The sequence below is a fragment of the Carica papaya genome, chromosome 4 (genome assembly GCF_054855325.1).
Source record: "Carica papaya isolate Zhongbai chromosome 4, ASM5485532v1, whole genome shotgun sequence".
NCBI classification, from domain to species: domain Eukaryota; kingdom Viridiplantae; phylum Streptophyta; class Magnoliopsida; order Brassicales; family Caricaceae; genus Carica; species Carica papaya.
The window spans coordinates 1,967,998-1,987,323 of NC_142312.1; the positions used below are offsets into that span (position 1 = coordinate 1,967,998).

A 19,326-nucleotide genomic window follows, 5' to 3' on the forward strand; every position below is an offset into this window, starting at 1 on the left:
GCAGAGAGTACCAGCTAAATGCATAAACAAGGTGAATGTACGCCAGTGGAGAAGAGAAAGCGTCCAAAACAATTCATTCAGCACCAAAGGGAAAGAGTGTAAAAAGTGTCGTGTTGTGATGAAAGGGGTGTGTCCAAATGATGGGCCACCCATATGTATGCATCTGATATCTGCCATATGATCATATTGTCTTGCTCTTGATGCAGAGCTGCATCAATCATTATGCAACATAACAACACGTAAATTGTCCTCTGAATCCTGCCTTGCCTATAAAGTGCACACTGCCACACCAAATGAGTGTCTGCTCCAGTCTGAATTTTCCACTGGAACCACCCTCTTTCTCCCTCTTCTCACCGTTCACTCCAAACCTTACTTGGATTTCATTTCATCATCCCCCCTCTCTCTCTCTCTCTCTCTACCTGTATATATATATATCTAATCTACTTATAATGCTATTATATTACTGCGGTGCCTCCAAACAACATAACTTTATTTCAAATTGTAACATTCTGCAGTAGTTTTAGCAGTATATAATTCCATCTTAAAAAAAAAAGTGTTTTTAGTAATATTCTGCAGAAATCAGCGATCACATTACAAAGTTAGTACTCACGATTAACTAATAGATAACTTAGAGGCATAGAATTTCCATCTGGGTCGATTGTGCAATTGTTTCTAGCTAATGGAAAAGCAGCATGTGTACAAGTTACAACACAAGAACCAGAGCAAAGAGAACTCCTAACAAGCATAATGTAAGCTGTTGTTACTATCAAGGTCTCCCTCTAACGCCCCTAACGCTTCCATCCAACAACTATTTCCCTTCTTGACACAAATTATTTCACAAAATAGAAGAGAAGTACACATGTAGGGAAAAAACTGAATCTACTCAAGGCATTAGTCACGCCGATTTCAGAACCACAGCAGGCAGGTTCAACTGCAAGAAACTTCCAAAAAAGTTTCAGCTTTTCAACATTGTTGGACCATCCTCGTTTTGCGCATGCTATCCTAAGCACAGAAGTTTCCTTTATTTTTTTCCTTAAGGATATGATATTAACAGAGAAAGTATATCTGTTACTAGATTTTTCACACCTTTATTGGCAGAACTAGGAAGAAATGCATGCCAGCCACATGGGAAGTTTTTTCCACTCTCTAGTTTTCAAATCTTAACTTGACAAAAAAGGTGGACTTAAGTTCCAAAAGGCGAGGGGAAGGAGAGGGAGAAAAGCTTATCCACAAGTTTTTGAGATGGAAAACTTGGAGGAAAACTTGTGAGCAGTGAAAGATACTGAAAGTAAAGAGCAAGAATATCTAAATCTTTTGTTTCTTTCCTGTGGCTAGAGGTTGTAAGTGGATTTGTAAGTGATCCAAGCCTATTAGTGTTACATATCACTTGTTGTGCGAATCTTTAAATGAGAGAATTATCTCAGCTCGACATGTCAGCTCAGGAATTTGGACTTTGCTGGGCATGTATGGTAACTCAAGTCTTAGCCCATTCACATAACATTGTGGTTCAGGTCTTCTGGGTTTTAACTTTTTATCCACCAAATTCTTTTTCTTCCTTATTCTCAATTATGTCTACGTGTATAACCTCTAAAAAAGAATCGAGAAATACAAACCAAATTCTGGTTCCAAACAAACAATCAACAGAATTTCACACTAAAAACCATTAGTGTGTTTCCTTAGAGTGGAATCAGTAAAATGAGAAAGGTAGATACGAAAAGAATTGCTCATCTTTTAATAAGATTATGACCATTCACCACGAGAAGTTTTTGGACCAAATATGCCTCAGAACTACTGTGGATTGTGCTCCATGAGTCTTATACTACATACAGACTAAACAACAAACTTTATCAATAACATGCCCCTTTTACTCTGATTCATATATAATTTTCTACAAGGGTAGTTTTTAAGGCAAACTAAACCAAATACAAAGCATATTTCAAAATTCAGCCATTATGGTACAAGATTAGGGAATTCTCACCAGGCAGAAAAGTTTTTAAATTCTCCCGTTGAAATCCCCACTTTTCTTTTCTTTGATGTCGCATTCGTTGCCAAGCTAGTGTCAATCGCATTGGTAATTGGACCAGATCCAGCTGGAGCATTCCTTGCTTTCAAGTACTTTCCAACACCAACACCACCCAAGGAACCAGATTCTGTTGTTCCTGTTCCAGGATTGCTATACCATGACCCAACCTTATCCTGAAATGTGAGAGAAGGAAAAACAAGTGATTATCAGGAAAAAAGATATTTAAACAAAAAGGAGAAAAACAATGCCCTAATACAAAAGGGGGTAGAAGCAGACATTCTCTTCATCATCTATCTTCTTCTCATTTTTGGTCTTCTCTTCATCTTCTTCTTCTTCTTCATCAGGCTCTGAGTATGGATTAACAAAAACAGTAACGCTATTTATCTTAATCTCCTCCTGTACAAGTTACACAAGAACCAAAGAAAAGCTTAGACAGTGAATAGAAGTAGCTTCTTTCAAGCTAACAGTTTTTATGAGAAGGGAAATGTCCAAGCATTTTGAGGTCAAAGTTCCAGAACACATTATGAGGGAAGAAATTCCTAAACAAAACCAAACAAACCGAACGTGTCATGCACACACGTAACCTGATTTTTGTCTCCAACTTATGGCTTTCATATGCTACAAGATGAATATTGCAATAAAACTTAGAATACATAATTTCCAGTGCTCACATTTTTCAAACAGCATCTAACAAAGATTGAATCATTCTCAATAGAAACTGAAAATATCAACTGAAAGAGACATGTTGACAGTTCAAACTGTGTCAGACTAAACAGATAATATATATTGTTAAATGCTACATTTGCCATCATTCCAGAAAACTCTCATTTAGTAAGCAGATTGTTGAGGATGCACTGTAGATAAAAAAGTTTCAAATAATCACTAAATGTAAAGGGAAAACTGGAAATTAATATTCACCAGAGGTCGGTCATCGTCATCAACAGGAACCTTTTCCATTGCTGCCAGTGTAGTCAAGCCACCAACAACTCCACCAAAAACTGTATGCTTAAAGTTTAAATGATTTGCAGATTTGTACAGGATGAAAAACTGGGAACCATTTGTGTGCGGACCACTGTTAGCCATACTGACAACACCTCTTCCAGAATGAAGTAACTTCGAGTTCAGTTCATCTTTGAAGGGCTTTCCCCATATAGATTCACCTCCTCTCCCTGTACCGGTGGGATCACCTCCTTGAATCATAAAGTTCCTATATGCAGTAGGCTTAGTCCTACAGTTATACTATAAGAAATAACTCAGGATAGACAATGCAAAATAAGAACACGTAATGTACCGGATGCTTCTGTGAAAGGCCACCCCATTGTAGTAACCACGTTCACAGAGAGAGATGAAGTTCTCACACGTCCTGGGAGTTATATCACAGTGAAGTTCAATGTTCAAATCACCATGTGTTGTGTGCAACTTAACATAACCTTTCTTTTTGGGATTCTTCTCCACTTTAATATATTCAAACTCATTTTTGGTGACAGGGTCAAATGAAGTTGAAGTGAATGATCTCGAAGCAGCGCCAGAACTAAAACGGCTCTTTACCTGAAAATAAAACTCACGTTAATACTAACCACGCGTAGTTCAACTGTACATTAAGATTTATAGACATAAAATATTCATCTATGAGATATCTAAATATGACCAAGAAAAAAAATCCATCACCTAGAACATAAGAATTAATTTTCTTCCACTGTAAAGAATTTATATTAAAAATTATCTAGAATTTTATTAGAATATCAAGTATCAATTGGATACCTAAAAATAATATTCTTGCACAATAACATTTATGTAAATATAATATTCATATCTATGAGATCCTTAGATTTGACCCAGAAAATAAATCTATCGCCTAGAACATAAGAATTAATTTTCTTCCACTAGATAGAAATTAAATTATAAACAATATATAGAATTCTTGTAGAAACTGGATACTGAAGTTAAAACTAACAGAACAAAAATATCAATTGGATACTTAATGTCAATTAACATGCACAGTTCATGTTCTGAAAAAATCATTTCTACTTCAAATGAAATATATGAACTCCAAGCTGATGATCCATGGCTGTTTCTGCTGCTCAAGGATGTGCATTTTTTTTCAGTGGGGTGAGAAGGGAGTTATGACACCTAAGAGAAGTTAAACATAGAGAAAACTTACCATCTTAGCATTCACAGGCATCCTCTCACCAGCCATGTGCATAGCTATTCGTGCAGCAGTTTTATCAGTTGGTGCAGCTTTTGCTGCAGCAGCACTTCTTCCATGTACTGATGCAGATGCAGCATCTACAATACTAAAAGCTTGTTGGGCTTTAGCTTCTCCCTTTGAATCTGAATTTGGACCCTCTTTGATGCGTGACCTTGCTTCTAAAATGGCTGCGAGAGCAGCAGCCCTTTCATTTTGTGCTTTACTGCCACCTCCACCGAGCAATGCAGTTTGCCTCCCTTTCTCAGTTCCAAGCTCTTGAAGCATCTGCTGGATATCCCCAGTAATATTAATGTTATACCCAGGGTCAGAGCTCATTTTTTTCAGTTCTGAAAAACAGATATTGAAATTGTCATTATCACTGAAAATTTTATTAAGATTGACAATAAAAAAGATTAAGTATGAACATTTAAAATCTGGTCCTAGAGTTAGGAAAAGGCTATTCACCTTCATCATCAACTTTCAGACTATGTTTGACATGATCAAACTCCAGGGTAACTCTAATGTCAAGTGCATTAGGATTCTGAAAAACACAACAGAAAAATATGGGTAGATAAGTCATTTACATTCTAGCCAGAAGAATGACTAGATGCAGATCATTCAGTTTGTATATACTACCTGAATGGTTATAAGGTCTTCCTTTGCGAATGTTTCATCTGTTAGAAGCTCCTTCCAGTTCTTAGTCTTGATGTTTAACTCTTTAATTGCCTAAAAAGAGTAACAAGGAGCTTATAGTATTCCCACACTGTACATATAGAACAGAGAAAATGACTCACATTGACTATTGAAGAGAAAACAAACCTCATAACAGAAGACATTTCCTGTAGTCTTCACCGCAACGATGTGAGTAAATTCAGTAAAAACTTTGTTTAGGACAGGACAATGGTATTCTCCTACAGAGAAGGTCTCCAAGAGTTTCAGTATACTGAAGCTATTAGAAATAAGGTAGAACCAAAAAGAACTCAAAGAGAAAGCATAAGATTTGCATTTAAAGACAAGACCAGCAAGAACTCAGATCACATTCCAACATAGCCAGCAATAAAACCATCAGAAGAAGGTTGCTAGCAAACACTTCCATCCATATAAATATTTCGTGATTCTAAGGTTGCAAGTTGTAGCCAAAGTTACCAAACACTAGACATCACATCAATATTCACCTTGGGACTTCTAATACCTTCGTATGCATGTATGGCCATCCCTTGTGCTTTTTCCTTGCACAATACTGAAATGGGAAAAATGTGCAGTCCTATCCTACCTCAAAAAACTAGTGGGATTACTCGTTGAGCAACCAGGCAAAATGATTGCTGAGCTAATCATCCAACATGCACCACTAATCAAACAACCATGCATTTTCCATGCAGAAAAGCAGTTTTGTGGAAAACAAGGAAAACTCTCGACAGTGAAAAGAATGAGTTACTCAAATTCAAGGTAACTTTAGTGAAGTCACATATTCTAAATTAAATAAACTGGAACTGTGTTAGAAACACTTCATAGACATATCCTAAATTAGTTACTTTTTTATTTAAAAAAAAAATATCTAGAAATTAGTTGCTTGTTTTTCCATACATATGATCTGGACTAGATCCCATTCAAAAAAAGTTCAATCTTCCAAAACAATTGGCAACTTGTGGAAGGAGGACCCACAAGCAAGATAGATACTAGCCTAATCTGCAACTGTTGGCAATTTGTCTAAGGACCTAAAAGCAACGCAGATACTACCCAAACATGTCTAAATTAGCTAGAGTGACCTTGAAAGGAAGCAACAATATCTTCAATTGTGCTGCTAATATATTGATTCCCCAGTGAGTGCTTGCATCTTAGAACTATTCCAAGTAAACCATTAATACACACAGAAAACTTTTAGCGACTCTACAAATTGATCTATACCAAATAACAGATTCATGTAAATGAAGGTACCTCCAGCTTCGTTTTTACTAACATCAGCCCTATTAAAGAAGACATGCACATATATGCTAGTCAAAAGGACAAATCTTTTTCCATCAAAGCACTCATTCAGTAGTAATTTTTATTTCATTCTCCTGTCTGTACCCTTTACCTCTGCTTATTCAGTGAAAATGAATAAAGCAGCGAACTCTCACGACCTGAAGCAAAAAACATCCCTACCACCCGAAATCAAGCATGCAAACCAAAACAAAAACTTTCATGCAATGCAGACCGGACTCAATGAAAAGAAGACGCTAACCTTCAGCATTCTTATGAAAAGTAAGTGCAATGAGGTCCTCTAGCTTCAATGGAGCTCCAGTAACAGGATGCTTCCCGTACTTTCTAATGTAAGGCATGATATTCCTGCAAAACCAACAAACCCAATAAGACTCCATGATTCAATATTTAAGAGGAAGAGAAATTGCAAAGCAGGAGAAGTAACAGAGAACTATGAAGAAAAGATACAGGGACACGAACATTATATCGAATACACTGCCGTCAATCGTGCATACCGGAGTCTCAAACGGCGTAAATGCAAGTCTGCACCAAAAAATCCCAATTACAAAGATAAAAATTATAAGAGCAGGATGCAACTATAAAATACTGTATATACATACGCAAACATGAAAATATAAAACGACATGGACATACGCGCAGCAATAGTAGGGAAGGCGTTTGAAAGGGGTACGGGTTTCTCTGGATTTGGCGCCACCCCATTCTGTTGCCCACTCCGTTTTGGTTATGAACATTCTGTCCTTGCTATGCTGCTTCTTTCCCATCTCGCCGTCTCGCCTTTGCTCTCCTCAAGATTACCAGCAAATCAACTCCTGATCAAATTTGATTAGGGTTTATGATTCTGGTTTTGGTAGTCTGGCTCGCTAATTGAGCGACTGCGTACTTTCCAACACTGAACAACGAGAAGCTGATGTCTTTGATTCGGTTACTTGAAGAGGGAGAAAGATAGGAAAGCTGCCGTTATATTTTTGGCGTTGGATGGGCAACCAAATTTCTTCTCTGACCTTTCTTGAGACGGTGAGCATGCCGACTCCGACCCGGAGCCGATGTGATGTGATGACGTGGATCACCATCTAGCCCATTTAAGCGAAAGTTTGAGCGCTTGGACAAATTAAGATGTAAACTACAATATATACGGAAGCCCATTGGGCCATGATAACTGGGCTGTCAAGCCCATTCTTTTCTGGGTCTCGCCTCGGGTGTCTGTCTAACCCTGAATTCTTTCTGCAAAAACCTCGCCCGAGCTGCACTGTGGAGAGGAGTGAAAATGAGGGGTTCAATGGATGGTCATGATAGCAGTAGCGGAGAGGAAGACGAAGACCCCCAGTGGAAATCTGCCATCCAATCAATTGCTGCCACCACCACTTTTGGCTCCACCTGCAATGGTTCCTTAAGCACGTCGACATCCACTGCAACGACAACCGCGAGGACTTGTAGAGAAGATGATGAAGACTACTGGTTTAAGCCAAAGAAGCTCAAGCATTACCAAATAAAGGTCATTGCTCTCCTTTATATATTCATATAATCTTTTTTCTTGCTCTGACTTCTTTAACAAAAATCTTTCTTCTTCGGGGAATGATTTCGGTTTCCTCCATGAATTTCTGCCGACGAGTACTATAGCTTTACTAGCAAAAGTGAATTGAACATGCCTTTTGCAGTTTTTCCTTTAAATTAACAATTATCACTGTCAATGCTTAATCTCTCAATCTCAATTAACCATGCCATGGACTTCGTGGTTTTCTCAGTTTCTTAACTAGCTAAATTTTGCCAGGAACCAATCAAAGACCTTCCACCTAATTAATAATTCACAGGAAAAGGCCAAACCCAAGATCGGGGCTCAAGAAGCTATGGTCTTTTCCAATGGCCATTGGGGTTGAATTTTGGCCTAACCGTATGATAATAGTTGGTTTTTGTCTTCACTGGTTTTCTTTCTCTCAGGGACAGAAGCTTTTGGATGAAATCCTAGAGAAGACATTAGTGTTTGTAAAGCAGGATATTCCTTTGATAGAGGATGAGCCTGAAAAAGAAGAAGGTGGAATTCGATTGTTCAAATATTCTTCCCCCGGTATAGTATTTGATCGCGTAGGTGAGTGTATCTAATTATTCATTCTGCCTTTTTTCTCTCACAATGAACTTTTGGATGCCTTCTTCAGTTACCATTGTGGGATCTTGTAGGTTAGATTACATACGATTCAACACCCTCTCAAAGTGGCAACAAAGCCACAGTGTGGTCATGGTGAAAATCTAACATGCCTGTGGAGGATGGATGATTTAGAATAGTTTTATTTTTAAACAGTCAGGATCTTTTCTATTTAATTTAAAGACTGAAACTGTTGGAGGCCATAAATGTCTCAGAGGCTTCTGATTAGTATTCGTGATCAATTCATCACCCATTGCAGCTAGTATTATTATTATCACCATTATTTAGTTTAATAAGTTGCTGTAAGTGATTGGCAAAGGAACCAAAAAAAGCCGGCAAGCATGCCTTGCTTCTGAAAAAGTACTGGCTTCCATTTCCATGAGCTATATGGATCTTCTCTTTTTTCCTCCATTGGAGGCCATGGGACTTGTAGGCCATAGAAGTGGAGGTAGTTGTTCATTTTCTTTAGGTCCACATGCCTTCATGTGAGCAAGAGAGAAATCCTCCGGCATTATTAGGTGCATGTATGATCCAGTCATTGTATCTCTAGTTAAGTTATCGAACCAATCTATAGAAGTTTTGATCTGTTAAATTAGACTATTCTTGGAGTAAATTTTAAGTGTTATAGAATTTTTATAAAAATATACTCTTCTTTTGACTATCAGATAAATAAAGTCGTCCTAACTAAACCAAAAATGAGTTCATATGGAATTTTTTTTAGAACAACAAATTCTAATTATATCAATTTTAATACAATTTGAAATGTATTTTTTCAACTTCAGGTGAAAACCTGTACAATTCAAAATTTTGTCATCCTAATAACAGTATACAACTTCTCAGAACTGAATTGTGTAGCTATATATGAATTCTATAGTATTTGTAAATTTGGTCCAAAAATAGCCTTAAGGAATTTGAATGATTTGCGGGGGGTTTCCCTCTCTATTTCTCTCATGCCATTTTGAGTTGATGACCGAAGATTATGTTTGTACTACCAGATGAAGTTCAAGGACCCAGAAAAAGACCAAAAATCCTTCCTGGGAGCAGAATTGATGAGAAATCAAAGGAGGTATGCTTTTTTCTGTGTAGATTCTCCGTTATGATTGTTGATGTACTTTTTACTTTTCTTGTGTATATTTCTGTTTTGCCTGAAAATTACATTGGTTTGCAGTTTAGAAAAAAGCTCAAATCAGTTGCTTTAGATGGGGTTGATATACTGGCTGCTGCCAAAGATGCATGTCAAAAATCATTGGCTAGACAGGAAGCTAAAGAGGGAGCAGCAAAAGCAAAAGCCAAGAAAGAGGAAGAAAGAGTTGCAGAACTGAGAAGAATTAGGGGGGAGAGATGGCTCCCTTCTATTGCCAGAGAAATGCAGGTAACTTCAATTTCTATCTAATCGCTCGTAATGCGAGGTTCTGCTTGCCCAAAGTTATCAATACATGCTTTGCCAAGTACTACTACTCACTATTTATTTAATCTTTCTGCTCGGTTAAATCAAAATCTGAAGAAACGAGCTTAGACTTGAAACCGATGGCCTGGTTTTGTCTCCTCAATGGTTGAAATGATATCTCGAAGGGCTTGCTTGTTGCTTAAAACCAGACAAGTCTTGGCAGGAACTTCTGGGTTGACTTGTACCACAACTCATAGCCTGTCTGGTATTGAATTTATCTTAGAAAACATATATAGTGGTTTATTGAGAAGTATAATTTCCCTAATATGGTTAGTGGTAAGTTACATATGTTTGATTCAATATTTTCTTTACCAGTGTCTACTATGCCACATACTCTAAGATAATCATTATGACACGATTATAAACAAACCCTACTAAAGAAAAGAGGGAGAGAAGGCGAAAGCCTTCTGGAGATAGTGATGATGAGAAGTAGATTGTTTTAGATACATGGAGGATTTAGTGGTAAGTTAGATGAGCCGCATCATGATAATTAATCCTAAAATTTATTTAGCTGACAATCATTTTAATTCCTTGCTTATCTTTCTAATCTTCTTTGTTCTTCCTCCTAATTACCCCCTGCCCTACACTTTTCCTGCTTAATCCCCCTGCTCCCCTTTCTTCCCTTTATAGAGAATTGTTGAAATATCATTTGTACATAGCAAAAATATTAAAGTTAATTTCTTACTATATGCTTATAAACAATCTTAGATATTCTATTCTAACTTTATATTCTTATTATCAACCTTAAATATTCTGCTCGAGTTTACTTGTCCCGTAATAATGCGCATTTTGCTTAATTTTTTTTTTCGATATTAGTATGAATTACCTATTTTTTTAACACTTATTTGTATTTATTTTTATCGAAAAATGATATTTTTTTTATTAAAAGAAAATTAACACATAAAACTAACTTAAAAAGCTTCTTATGCTTATTTAGTTGGATTTCTTTTTCTGTTTTGGCAGTTAAAAAGTTGGAATTTGGTAAATTATTTTTCACTTTGATAAAGGTAAAAGTGAAAATCTAAAAATAAACTAAAATAAGCCGATGCAGCTGTAATTCTCTGATTGTAATTTATAAATCTCAGTAACTTATTTAGTTGTGTTTAAAACAATGAATTTTAGATGATAAATTATCAAATTATTTTTTGAATTTTGATAATTATCACAATTTAGTTCATAATATTTATTTTTGTTATAATTTGATATATGTTCGCCAAATATTTAAAATAATCAATTTTGTTAAAAAAAATTAATTTTTGAAGCATTTATAATTACGCCATAGCGAAAGCAGAAAAAAAAAACAAAGATTTTACGTGATTTGTTAGTGTGTTTACTTTTACGGATAAAATCGGTAAAAAAAAATTTGACTCTATAATTTGATAGTGTATTATCAATAGGTTAGTAAATTTATTTATAAAAAATTAGTAGAATTTTTTGTAAATAAAATTTTTATAAAACATATATTAAATTTTATTATAATAAATACAAAAAAATTTAAATAAATTATTTTTAAAATATAAATAAATACTATCGCAATTCAAGATACATCAATATGGTTGACTTATTTTTAAAAAAAGAAATTTTAAAAAAATAATTTTAATTAATTAATAAAAATATTCTTCAATTTATTATTATTATTATTATTATTATCAATTTAATTAAAAATTGAAAGCAAACTGAATATATAAAAATAAATAGAAAATGTAAGAAATGAAATTGTAATGAAAAAGAAATTAAAGATAAAATTATAATAACTGTTTTGATAAATAATTTAATAATTAGATTAATTTGAATCAAACTGAAAAGTCAAAATATATATTGAACTTATAACGCATTTATTATGATGAGCAGAAACTGCAGGAATGGAGGGAAGGTGAAACCAGAAAGAACGCAGAAATAACCCCTCTTTTCCCTTTGTCTGCAACCTGCCGAAAGACCGTTAAATCATTTATTAACCAATTCTCTGTCAGACACACGTATAATGATGCATACACACACTGTATGGTCATTACTATTTTCATGAAAAAACCAAAAGAGAGAGGTCTCCATCAACGCCATTAATCCCCTCCACTGTTCGTTTGATCAGCTTCCAACTACAGCGCCACCTTCTTCTCCCTTTAGAACTCACCCTATTCTTTATGATTCTCCGGTTTCCCATTCTCTGAAATTTGATTCATGGCGCTAGTCCTAGCAATGGTTGTCGAAGGTCTGGTCTCCTTCGCTAGCACTCTCTGGAGTCTGCAAGAACGCCGATTCTCCACTACTTTCGAAACCGTCAGCTCCGTCGCGGTCTCCGTCACTACGGCTCTGGTGCTCTGTTTCTTATCCGTTCAAAGCCATCGAAGATCTGAAATAGCTCTCGCCTTCATTTAAATTCAATTTCGCAATTGCCGTAGGTTTTTTTTTTTGTTTGTGTTTTTACTTTCGGTACTTCATTCGATTGTCCTGTTTCGCCATCACTTGGTCTCTGTAAATCTCCGTCCGCATCGAATATAGTTCAGTTCTGAGTTTCTATGAAATGAAAAACCAGCACCGTGCATTTGCGCTTACACATGTTGGATGTCACAATTTCTCTTCGAATTATGGATAAGGTAGTTACAATCTCTTCTCTTAAGGAAATATATATATATATATATAAAATTATCTTATTGTATACATAAAAATAGAAAACTATAGATATGAACATGTTATATTATTATTTTTTGGTAAAAAAAAAATATTATACTGTCCGTTAATACAAAATTTCATCACAATGACAATGAATTTTGTTTAAAAAAATAAAATAAAATATTTAATTTAATTTTTATACTATTTTTAAATTTTTTTATTTAATTCAGACCTTTTAAGACACAATATCACCGCTAATGAAAGCGTTAAATGTCTCTTTATAATGAGTTTTTATGTCATATACCACAGAATTCTTTAACAAAAACAGAAGATAGATGACTCAGGAGATTGAAACCCTACGGAAATCGACGGTGGTGGTTGTGAAGAAGACAGAGCGGAGGAGACCATTGTGCCTGCGCTTCTGAATGAAGGTGAGAGCTCGATCGAGGTTCTCGGAGATATTCGAGGCGATTTAGCAGCATCGGCGCTCGTAAGGGGCTGATATGTTTTCTTTTTGTTACGACGGCACTGGAGATGGTGACAAAGTCGGTGGTAGGAAGGGTTGCGTGGTGAGGTTAGCTAGCTTGCCCGTCTGGTCAGATTTAGTCAATGAGGCTCCATTACCAAGCCCTCAAAAGTACGAAATTTGAATGTTTTATTTTCTGGGATGACAAAGTTTCTTGATCCACTTATGGAAGTTGGTTGCTTTCTTGTGTTTTTCAATGATTATTTTAACGCTTTCCTCTTGCTTTTGAACCTCCGATAATATATAGTTTCTTGTATGAACTGATTTAATGGATTGATCTGATTATTAGAATTTGGTTCTAGGTAGATTTCGAATTTAGCCAAAATCCAGTTTAGGTTCATCAGGACTTTAGGCAACTAAAACTCCATTTGAGCTCTCCGAGGTTAGACACGGCGGGCAAAAGGAGCCCGTCGCAGAAGCAGCAATGCCGACAGTAGAACCGGTCGTGTCTACGGTGGAGGAGAAAAAGAAAAAGAAGAGGATGTAGGTGGTTTTAGGGTCTTATTTTTTTAAAATTTTAATTTTTTATTGTATTAAAAATTAGAATACCATCTAAACGTGAAATTCGTTCAACTAACTATCAAGACTAAATAAAAAAAAAAAAAATTGAAAGTACATAATTAAAATTAAAAAAAATAAAAATATAAAGGTCAATTTAAATAATTTAAAGTATTAGAAAATAAAATTAATATTTTTATTTTAAAAAAATCGTGACATTGACCTGATAATATGGAGGGTGCCGCGGGGCTCCACTCCACCAGTCGACTACCTGCACTTTCTTGGAGCTTTAACCTCATAATTTCTGATTTTTTTTGCCTTCAAAAGAAAGAGAGTTTCGTGTGACATGTCATTTAAATCCTGCAATAAAAGGAGGAGTCAGTCACCTGTCACTTCTCACTCAACTACTACTGTATTCGCGGTAGGTAATCTTATCCAAACAGAACTAATTTTTTCCTGTTATAACCTTCAATAACATGTAATTGGACTTGTGTTTTGACACCAGGTAATCAATCTCTTGTGAGTTTGTTTTAGCCCGAATCATCAAAAGAACTTATGGGTTAAAAACATAATATATATATATATGTACATATATGGAGATGTATAAAATGTCATGTATGGCCATATAGTGCATGCAGGCAGATAGTAAGTTTGAATTTTAATCAATAATATTCTTGTAATTTTCTTGCTTACAATAGACTCCAATCTTGCTCCTTTTTCTACCAAGTTTACATAATGATTGTACAAAAATGTGATTAGAAGTTATCATACCACAAACTTCATTCCTGCATCCCATCCCTCTTCCACGATAACCAATAAATAGCATATAATTCGCCCTAATTATGAATCCTAATTCCATCTCGGGAAACACGAACCTGCATTCTGATGTATAATGTTAATAAAAGCTCGGAAGCCACTATAGACTACAGCTAACAAATTCAAAACTGAACTGAAACTGAATTTGGCACTGATACATTATAAATTACACATATAATTGAAAGTTTTTGCTTTGAAATCTTGGAGAAGTATAGATCCATAAATACAAGTCTTTTATTTTGGGTACAAGTCGTCGAGGAACTTCTGGACTAACTTTTATTATGAACATGATACCGCCTCCCGGTACAAACTATATACAGGTTATGTAATCAAAGCCAGGATCAAATCCACCATCCATCAGCTGAATTTCGGAAAACTTAAATTATGCGAGAGCAGAGAGCACAAATAATATTACTGAGCAAATAGACTGACTAATCTCAGAGTAGAAAATTATTTATCTAGAACTGGACAAATGCGAGAAATTTCCTTGAAAGGTCCTGCTTTCAGAAGTAAACAAAAAGAGTTACCATTGATAAAGCAACAGCAACTAGGCAACAGAACTGTACTTGAAAGCTAGGCCTGAAGGTATCCATTCTCCTGCAAGTATGATATTACAATTTCAGCCATATCACATGGAGACGTGCAATTGTCTCCTTTGTCTTGTAAGACTATCTGCAAAACATGACAGTTGGAAAATTAATTTTATTGTGTAGCTAGTTATTTATTTGAGGAAGTTGTGAAAAGTAAGGTAAAACCATAACTGATGGAACACAGACTAACTTTCCATAATTAGGATAGTTCCTCTATGCTGAACGTTGGGTTGGACATGTTCAAAGGACGAATGAAAGGTGAAGGTATAAACAAAAACAGAACTTTGCACCTTCTTGAATTGGTTTTATATCACCAGTTACCACAACTGAACTGCTCTTAGTTCATGTCAACTACTTAATTATGAACATAGGCAGATAACTGGGAAGTAATAGAATTTACAATGCTATTTAGAGCAACATCTGCTTATTAGTGTTCTTGCCCATCTTTATAGAAGTTCAAGTTTACAAGAAAAACCAGTCTTCTAATAAGAAACAAGAAAAGAAGGAAAAGGCATTATCCACCACCATGAATAAATATACCTCACAATTCAGAGGTGGCTCATACGGATCATCAATCCCAGTAAAACCTGCGAGATTGAGAGTCATATTACCACCAAGTTAAAAGTCCAAACTAATACAAAAATACTAGGTGAACTGAGAAAAACAATCACTGACACGATCAATGGAATAAAAAATGGGGGAAAGGCAAAAACATGGCAATAGTCAATCTACTTCTTCCAAATATATACCTTTAATCTTTCCAGATCGTGCAAGCTTGTACAAACCCTTTGGGTCCCTTGTTTCACAAACATGGAGTGGGACATGCATGAACACCTGTCAAGGGCAAGAGCTAGCAACTTACACCAGTAACAAAAGTCTTATGCTCCATTCAAAAGCTTCATTCATCCATGCAAAACCCATATACCTCAATGAAATCTCCTTCTGGCAATAGTGCACGACAAGCATCACGGTCTCTCCTGTAAGGAGATATCAAACTAGCAATACAAATAATGCCAGCATCTGCAAATAGCTTTGCCACCTCCCCTGAAAAGATTGAAATGACGTGCAACTTGGAATCATCAGTAAAGAAGGGAAAAGAAGTGAAAAGAACAAAACATAGATGACGAACTGAAGCAGTAGATACCAATCCTCCTTATATTTTCGGCTCGATCTTCTGCTTTAAATCCAAGGTCCTGGTTTAAACCATGCCGGATATTGTCGCCATCAAGAATGTAGGTGAATTTTCCTCTTGAGTGCAATGCTCGACTCAGAGCACATGCCAAAGTGCTTTTTCCTAAAATTATGGTCCATGAAGAAAGAGCCATAGATACAAAAATAAACTTCAATATCTTGTGATTTCTTTGGTTCTCTAATATAAAGACACAATTAAAGTCAAGGGGGACACAGCTAGGAATAAGCAACCAAGTTTAAGCAAAACATGAAACGACTCTTATCCAGGATTGAGCTTGATCTGAATATAGCCAATCAAACTTAAACAACCAGAACTGATGAGGTCCCTCATCATTTTAGTTGCAAAAAAGAATGTCTTATGGACAATTACACTGTAGTTTCAGTTTTTAATCCTCCCAACAACTGTATATAGGAGTAAGGTAGCCAAAGGAGAAATGCATAATTCTTTTCTATACCCCATTTACTTGGGGAAAAAATAAGCGCAGAAAAGATGAATCTAGGAGCAGAACAGATAGGATGATGATAAGTATGGGAACAAAAAGAGAAAAACGATCAGTTAGCACAAATATCAATGATTCTGATAAGTATCATTAGGAATCATAGGTTGATCACTGCAAATAGGAAGTTTCTATAGATTTTTTCTGTAAGCAGAAATTTCCAGAGTTAGGGAATATCAGTGAACCAGTTGCACTGAACCTTTATAAATATCAGTGTCCTCCCACGACCAAGAGACAATTAGTTCAATTTTAATGTTAGAAGGTAAACATGAACCCTATACTGATGACCATAAATTATAGCTGTTTATTTTATATGCAGGATGTTAATCATATACCATAAGACTTGTAAGACAAGATCAAACATCCACAAATTCATGTAGAGGTAAAAGAATCAACAAACCTGAACCACTGAGACCGGTAATCCATATGACACAGCCTTTCTGCTGAAGTAACTCTTGTCTGTCAAATTTATCAACTGAACTTTTATGCCACACAATGTTTGTTGACCCAGTGGGAGACATCTGGCGAAGATTTTCACCTAGTTAGATCGCTAAAATTAGAAAACTAACTAGAGCCACATGACAAGAAATCTTAAAATTGATTAATTATAATTGCGCTATTACATTCACATAGAAAAGATTTACAATCTAAAGAACCATTATAGAATTTATACTGCCTCGATTTAGCATATAAGTTAATTTTGCATTGATTGACTTCCAGCAACATGTAATTGTTAAATCATTCAGATAATCTTTTAGGAGTCACTTCAGAGAATAACTTATAGCATTTACAACAAAATTAGAGTTGGAAAAATGTCCAATTTCCTGCATTCAATCGTACATGCTCCAAAATGAAAAATGAACAATCTGTGACAACTTCTGCTCATCTCAAACTTCTCTCTGTGAACGACACAAAAGAGTGAATATGCAAGAACAAGAAACCAGTTCGTGCGAGATTACCAAGTAGGACTAACATCTATAGCAATTGATTCCTGCACTCAAAAGCCTATACTACCACAAATTATGATGTGCACTCTCCCTCTTGGGAAGATCTTAGACTACACGCCCTTACTCAGTGCAATGGAAGTCGCAAGTCAGTTCTGAATGACATAGTATTCTAATTCAAGCACCAATACAGTCCGCCACACATTTTAACCTCGAAACACCATAGTTTCATTTTTGCCAGTGAAGGACATAGTCAATTCTTAGAGCCAGAACCAATCTCAGTAATCCCATAACTTGGTTTGGCATTTAGCAAAGAAGGCAAGCACTTCGTAACTCATCTCTAAACCGTTTTCACTGGCAGCAACTCAGCAAATATTCCCAAGAAGAAATGTTTCAGAAGTTTTCCCTTCTAAAACGGAGACGACCTCTTTTTCAGAACAAATCACATAGTTTTTACTCGCAGATGATCAGACAAGAAGAAACTACAGAACGAAAAAGTTACCAGAAATGCCGGCACAACCAGTAGAGAACGAAGTGATCGATTCTTCCGTAGCCTTGAGCGGCTGCAAGGAGCTCAATCCGCCATCATTAACCCCAAGCAGTCCCAACAGCTTCCCTCCCTTATCCAAATTAAATGCATTAGACACCGGCAGTCTCACACAAGCATTCTTCGGCAGAGGCAACATCCCAGATTCAAAATCCGGCAACGAACAGGAAATAAAAAATCGCGCTCCTCTGACGCCCGCCACCTCCATGGCCACGATCGACAGTAAACGTCAAACACCAAAGAGAAGAAGAAGATGATGCTAAAATCTCAATGGAGACTTCGTTTAAATTAAAAGAGAGCGTCGGGAGGTCTTCACGGAGGAGGCAGCGGTTTTAACGGTCTCTGTTGAATATAGTACAGAACAAAAACAAAATATTTATCGTCTCGTATACTCGTTATATGCGTGTGTGTACATACAGCTAGATTGAGTGAGAAGAAAGTGAGATGAACCTCTGATTTGCAGGGTTTTGATTTTGATTTCAGTTTTTGGAGAAAAGCTGGTTTGATTTTGTTATTGACCAGAGCGATGGCAGACGATGACAACTCGATACTGGAGATCCCGATCAGTGATCCACTCACTGATCCCAATCATTTATATTTTATTAAGAATATATGAGAATTAAAACCAACGAATTCCATTGCCAAATGAAAGTGAGAGTTCGCGAGGGGGGAAAGGAATCAACGGTTTGCAATTTTCACGCGCTTCCGGGAGAGCGTCGGTTATTTCTATAAATAAAATAAAACTTTATTAATTTAGTAACTTATTTATTATCTTAAGACACATTTTTTATAAAATAAAATTAAAAAGTTATCATTTTTTTTCTATATATTTTCTTTCTAAATATTAATTATAAAAATTAAACATAGATTACCAAATTACAAACTGATTTTTTTATTAAGTAAATTATGATTCGTTCATATATAAAAATAACTGCAAAAAAAATAATAAAAACATTATACTATTAGACCAAACAACTGAGTATTGTACCATAAACATCACTAACTTATATTTAATTTAAATAATATTCTTAAAGTTAAGTATTAGCAAAAAAGGAGGGTGATTAGGACTCTATGAATTAATATTAGCTTTAGAAAAGTTGAGTTTACATGGCATGCACCTACTTAATGCATAAAAATGTTATAATAAAGTAAATATAATTAAAGATAAATGTGTGAAAATATTATTTTATACTTTATACATTTAATACCAATAGGACACAAGAAAAACTGACATCCAAACATAGACTTAATACGTGCTTCTTGTCAAATCAGGTTCGTGGACATCCATGAAAATCCAAATTAGGTTTAATAAATAAATTAGAGAGGATGGAATAC

The 19,326-nt window shown here is 35.6% G+C and overlaps 3 protein-coding genes across 10 annotated transcripts; 1 reads left to right on the forward strand and 2 right to left on the reverse strand.

Annotated features, from left to right (window-relative positions):
• Positions 1-1,709: 1,709 nt before the first annotated feature.
• On the reverse strand, positions 1,710-7,273 carry PUB49 (plant U-box 49). Its single transcript, XM_022052527.2, has 11 exons — positions 6,825-7,273; positions 6,651-6,713; positions 6,433-6,536; positions 5,031-5,122; positions 4,848-4,937; positions 4,677-4,752; positions 4,185-4,558; positions 3,315-3,571; positions 2,942-3,230; positions 2,300-2,419; positions 1,710-2,196 (listed from the first exon to the last, which is right to left on the reverse strand). Exons 1-11 carry the CDS (start codon positions 6,950-6,952, stop codon positions 1,975-1,977), a joined length of 1,815 nt encoding a protein of 604 aa, XP_021908219.2. The 5' UTR covers positions 6,953-7,273; the 3' UTR covers positions 1,710-1,974.
• Positions 7,274-7,407: 134 nt separating this feature from the next.
• Positions 7,408-13,131, forward strand: LOC110822343 (uncharacterized). Of its 3 annotated transcripts, XM_022052431.2 has the most exons (6): positions 7,408-7,683; positions 8,127-8,274; positions 9,324-9,394; positions 9,497-9,700; positions 11,627-12,366; positions 12,692-13,131. In XM_022052431.2, exons 1-5 carry the CDS (start codon positions 7,456-7,458, stop codon positions 11,834-11,836), a joined length of 861 nt encoding a protein of 286 aa, XP_021908123.1. In that variant the 5' UTR covers positions 7,408-7,455; the 3' UTR covers positions 11,837-12,366; positions 12,692-13,131. The 3 variants fall into 3 exon arrangements, with proteins under 3 accessions (XP_021908123.1, XP_088073392.1, XP_088073393.1); XM_088217267.1 differs by lacking the exons at positions 11,627-12,366; positions 12,692-13,131 and adding an exon at positions 9,833-10,086 and having other exon boundaries at positions 7,416-7,683; XM_088217266.1 differs by lacking the exons at positions 11,627-12,366; positions 12,692-13,131 and having other exon boundaries at positions 7,415-7,683; positions 9,497-10,086.
• A 415-nt stretch (positions 13,132-13,546) lies between these two features.
• Positions 13,547-18,659, reverse strand: APK4 (adenosine-5'-phosphosulfate (APS) kinase 4). 6 transcript variants are annotated; one of them, XR_015818248.1, is made up of 10 exons: positions 18,442-18,659; positions 17,947-18,333; positions 16,901-17,038; positions 15,957-16,106; positions 15,738-15,856; positions 15,562-15,646; positions 15,353-15,399; positions 14,750-14,894; positions 14,178-14,288; positions 13,547-13,766 (listed from the first exon to the last, which is right to left on the reverse strand). XR_015818248.1 is itself a non-coding variant. In XM_022052548.2 (9 exons), exons 2-8 carry the CDS (start codon positions 18,197-18,199, stop codon positions 14,796-14,798), a joined length of 891 nt encoding a protein of 296 aa, XP_021908240.1. In that variant the 5' UTR covers positions 18,200-18,333; positions 18,442-18,659; the 3' UTR covers positions 14,055-14,281; positions 14,750-14,795. The 6 variants fall into 6 exon arrangements, 4 of the variants coding, with proteins under 4 accessions (XP_021908240.1, XP_021908242.1, XP_021908238.1 ...); XR_002541259.2 differs by having other exon boundaries at positions 13,548-13,766; positions 14,178-14,281; XM_022052548.2 differs by lacking the exon at positions 13,547-13,766 and having other exon boundaries at positions 14,055-14,281.
• Between the last annotated feature and the right edge of the window lie 667 nt (positions 18,660-19,326).

Bases quoted from the DNA above. Each gene is read 5' to 3' on its own strand.
- PUB49 (XM_022052527.2), bottom strand. From the start codon at position 6,952: ATGGGAAAGAAGCAGCATAGCAAGGACAGAATGTTCATAACCAAAACG. The intron at 2,420-2,941 runs GTGAATATTAAT...TAACTTGTACAG, and splicing joins ATGACGATGACCGACCTCTG to GAGGAGATTAAGATAAATAG. The intron at 2,197-2,299 runs GTCTGCTTCTAC...CTCACATTTCAG, and splicing joins AGATAGATGATGAAGAGAAT to GATAAGGTTGGGTCATGGTA.
- LOC110822343 (XM_022052431.2), top strand. From the start codon at position 7,456: ATGAGGGGTTCAATGGATGGTCATGATAGCAGTAGCGGAGAGGAAGAC. The intron at 7,684-8,126 runs GTCATTGCTCTC...TCTTTCTCTCAG, and splicing joins TCAAGCATTACCAAATAAAG to GGACAGAAGCTTTTGGATGA. The intron at 9,395-9,496 runs GTATGCTTTTTT...ATTGGTTTGCAG, and splicing joins TTGATGAGAAATCAAAGGAG to TTTAGAAAAAAGCTCAAATC.
- APK4 (XM_022052548.2), bottom strand. From the start codon at position 18,199: ATGGAGGTGGCGGGCGTCAGAGGAGCGCGATTTTTTATTTCCTGTTCG. The intron at 15,857-15,956 runs GTATCTACTGCT...CAATCTTTTCAG, and splicing joins CGAAAATATAAGGAGGATTG to GGGAGGTGGCAAAGCTATTT. The intron at 15,647-15,737 runs GTATATGGGTTT...TGCCCTTGACAG, and splicing joins CAGAAGGAGATTTCATTGAG to GTGTTCATGCATGTCCCACT.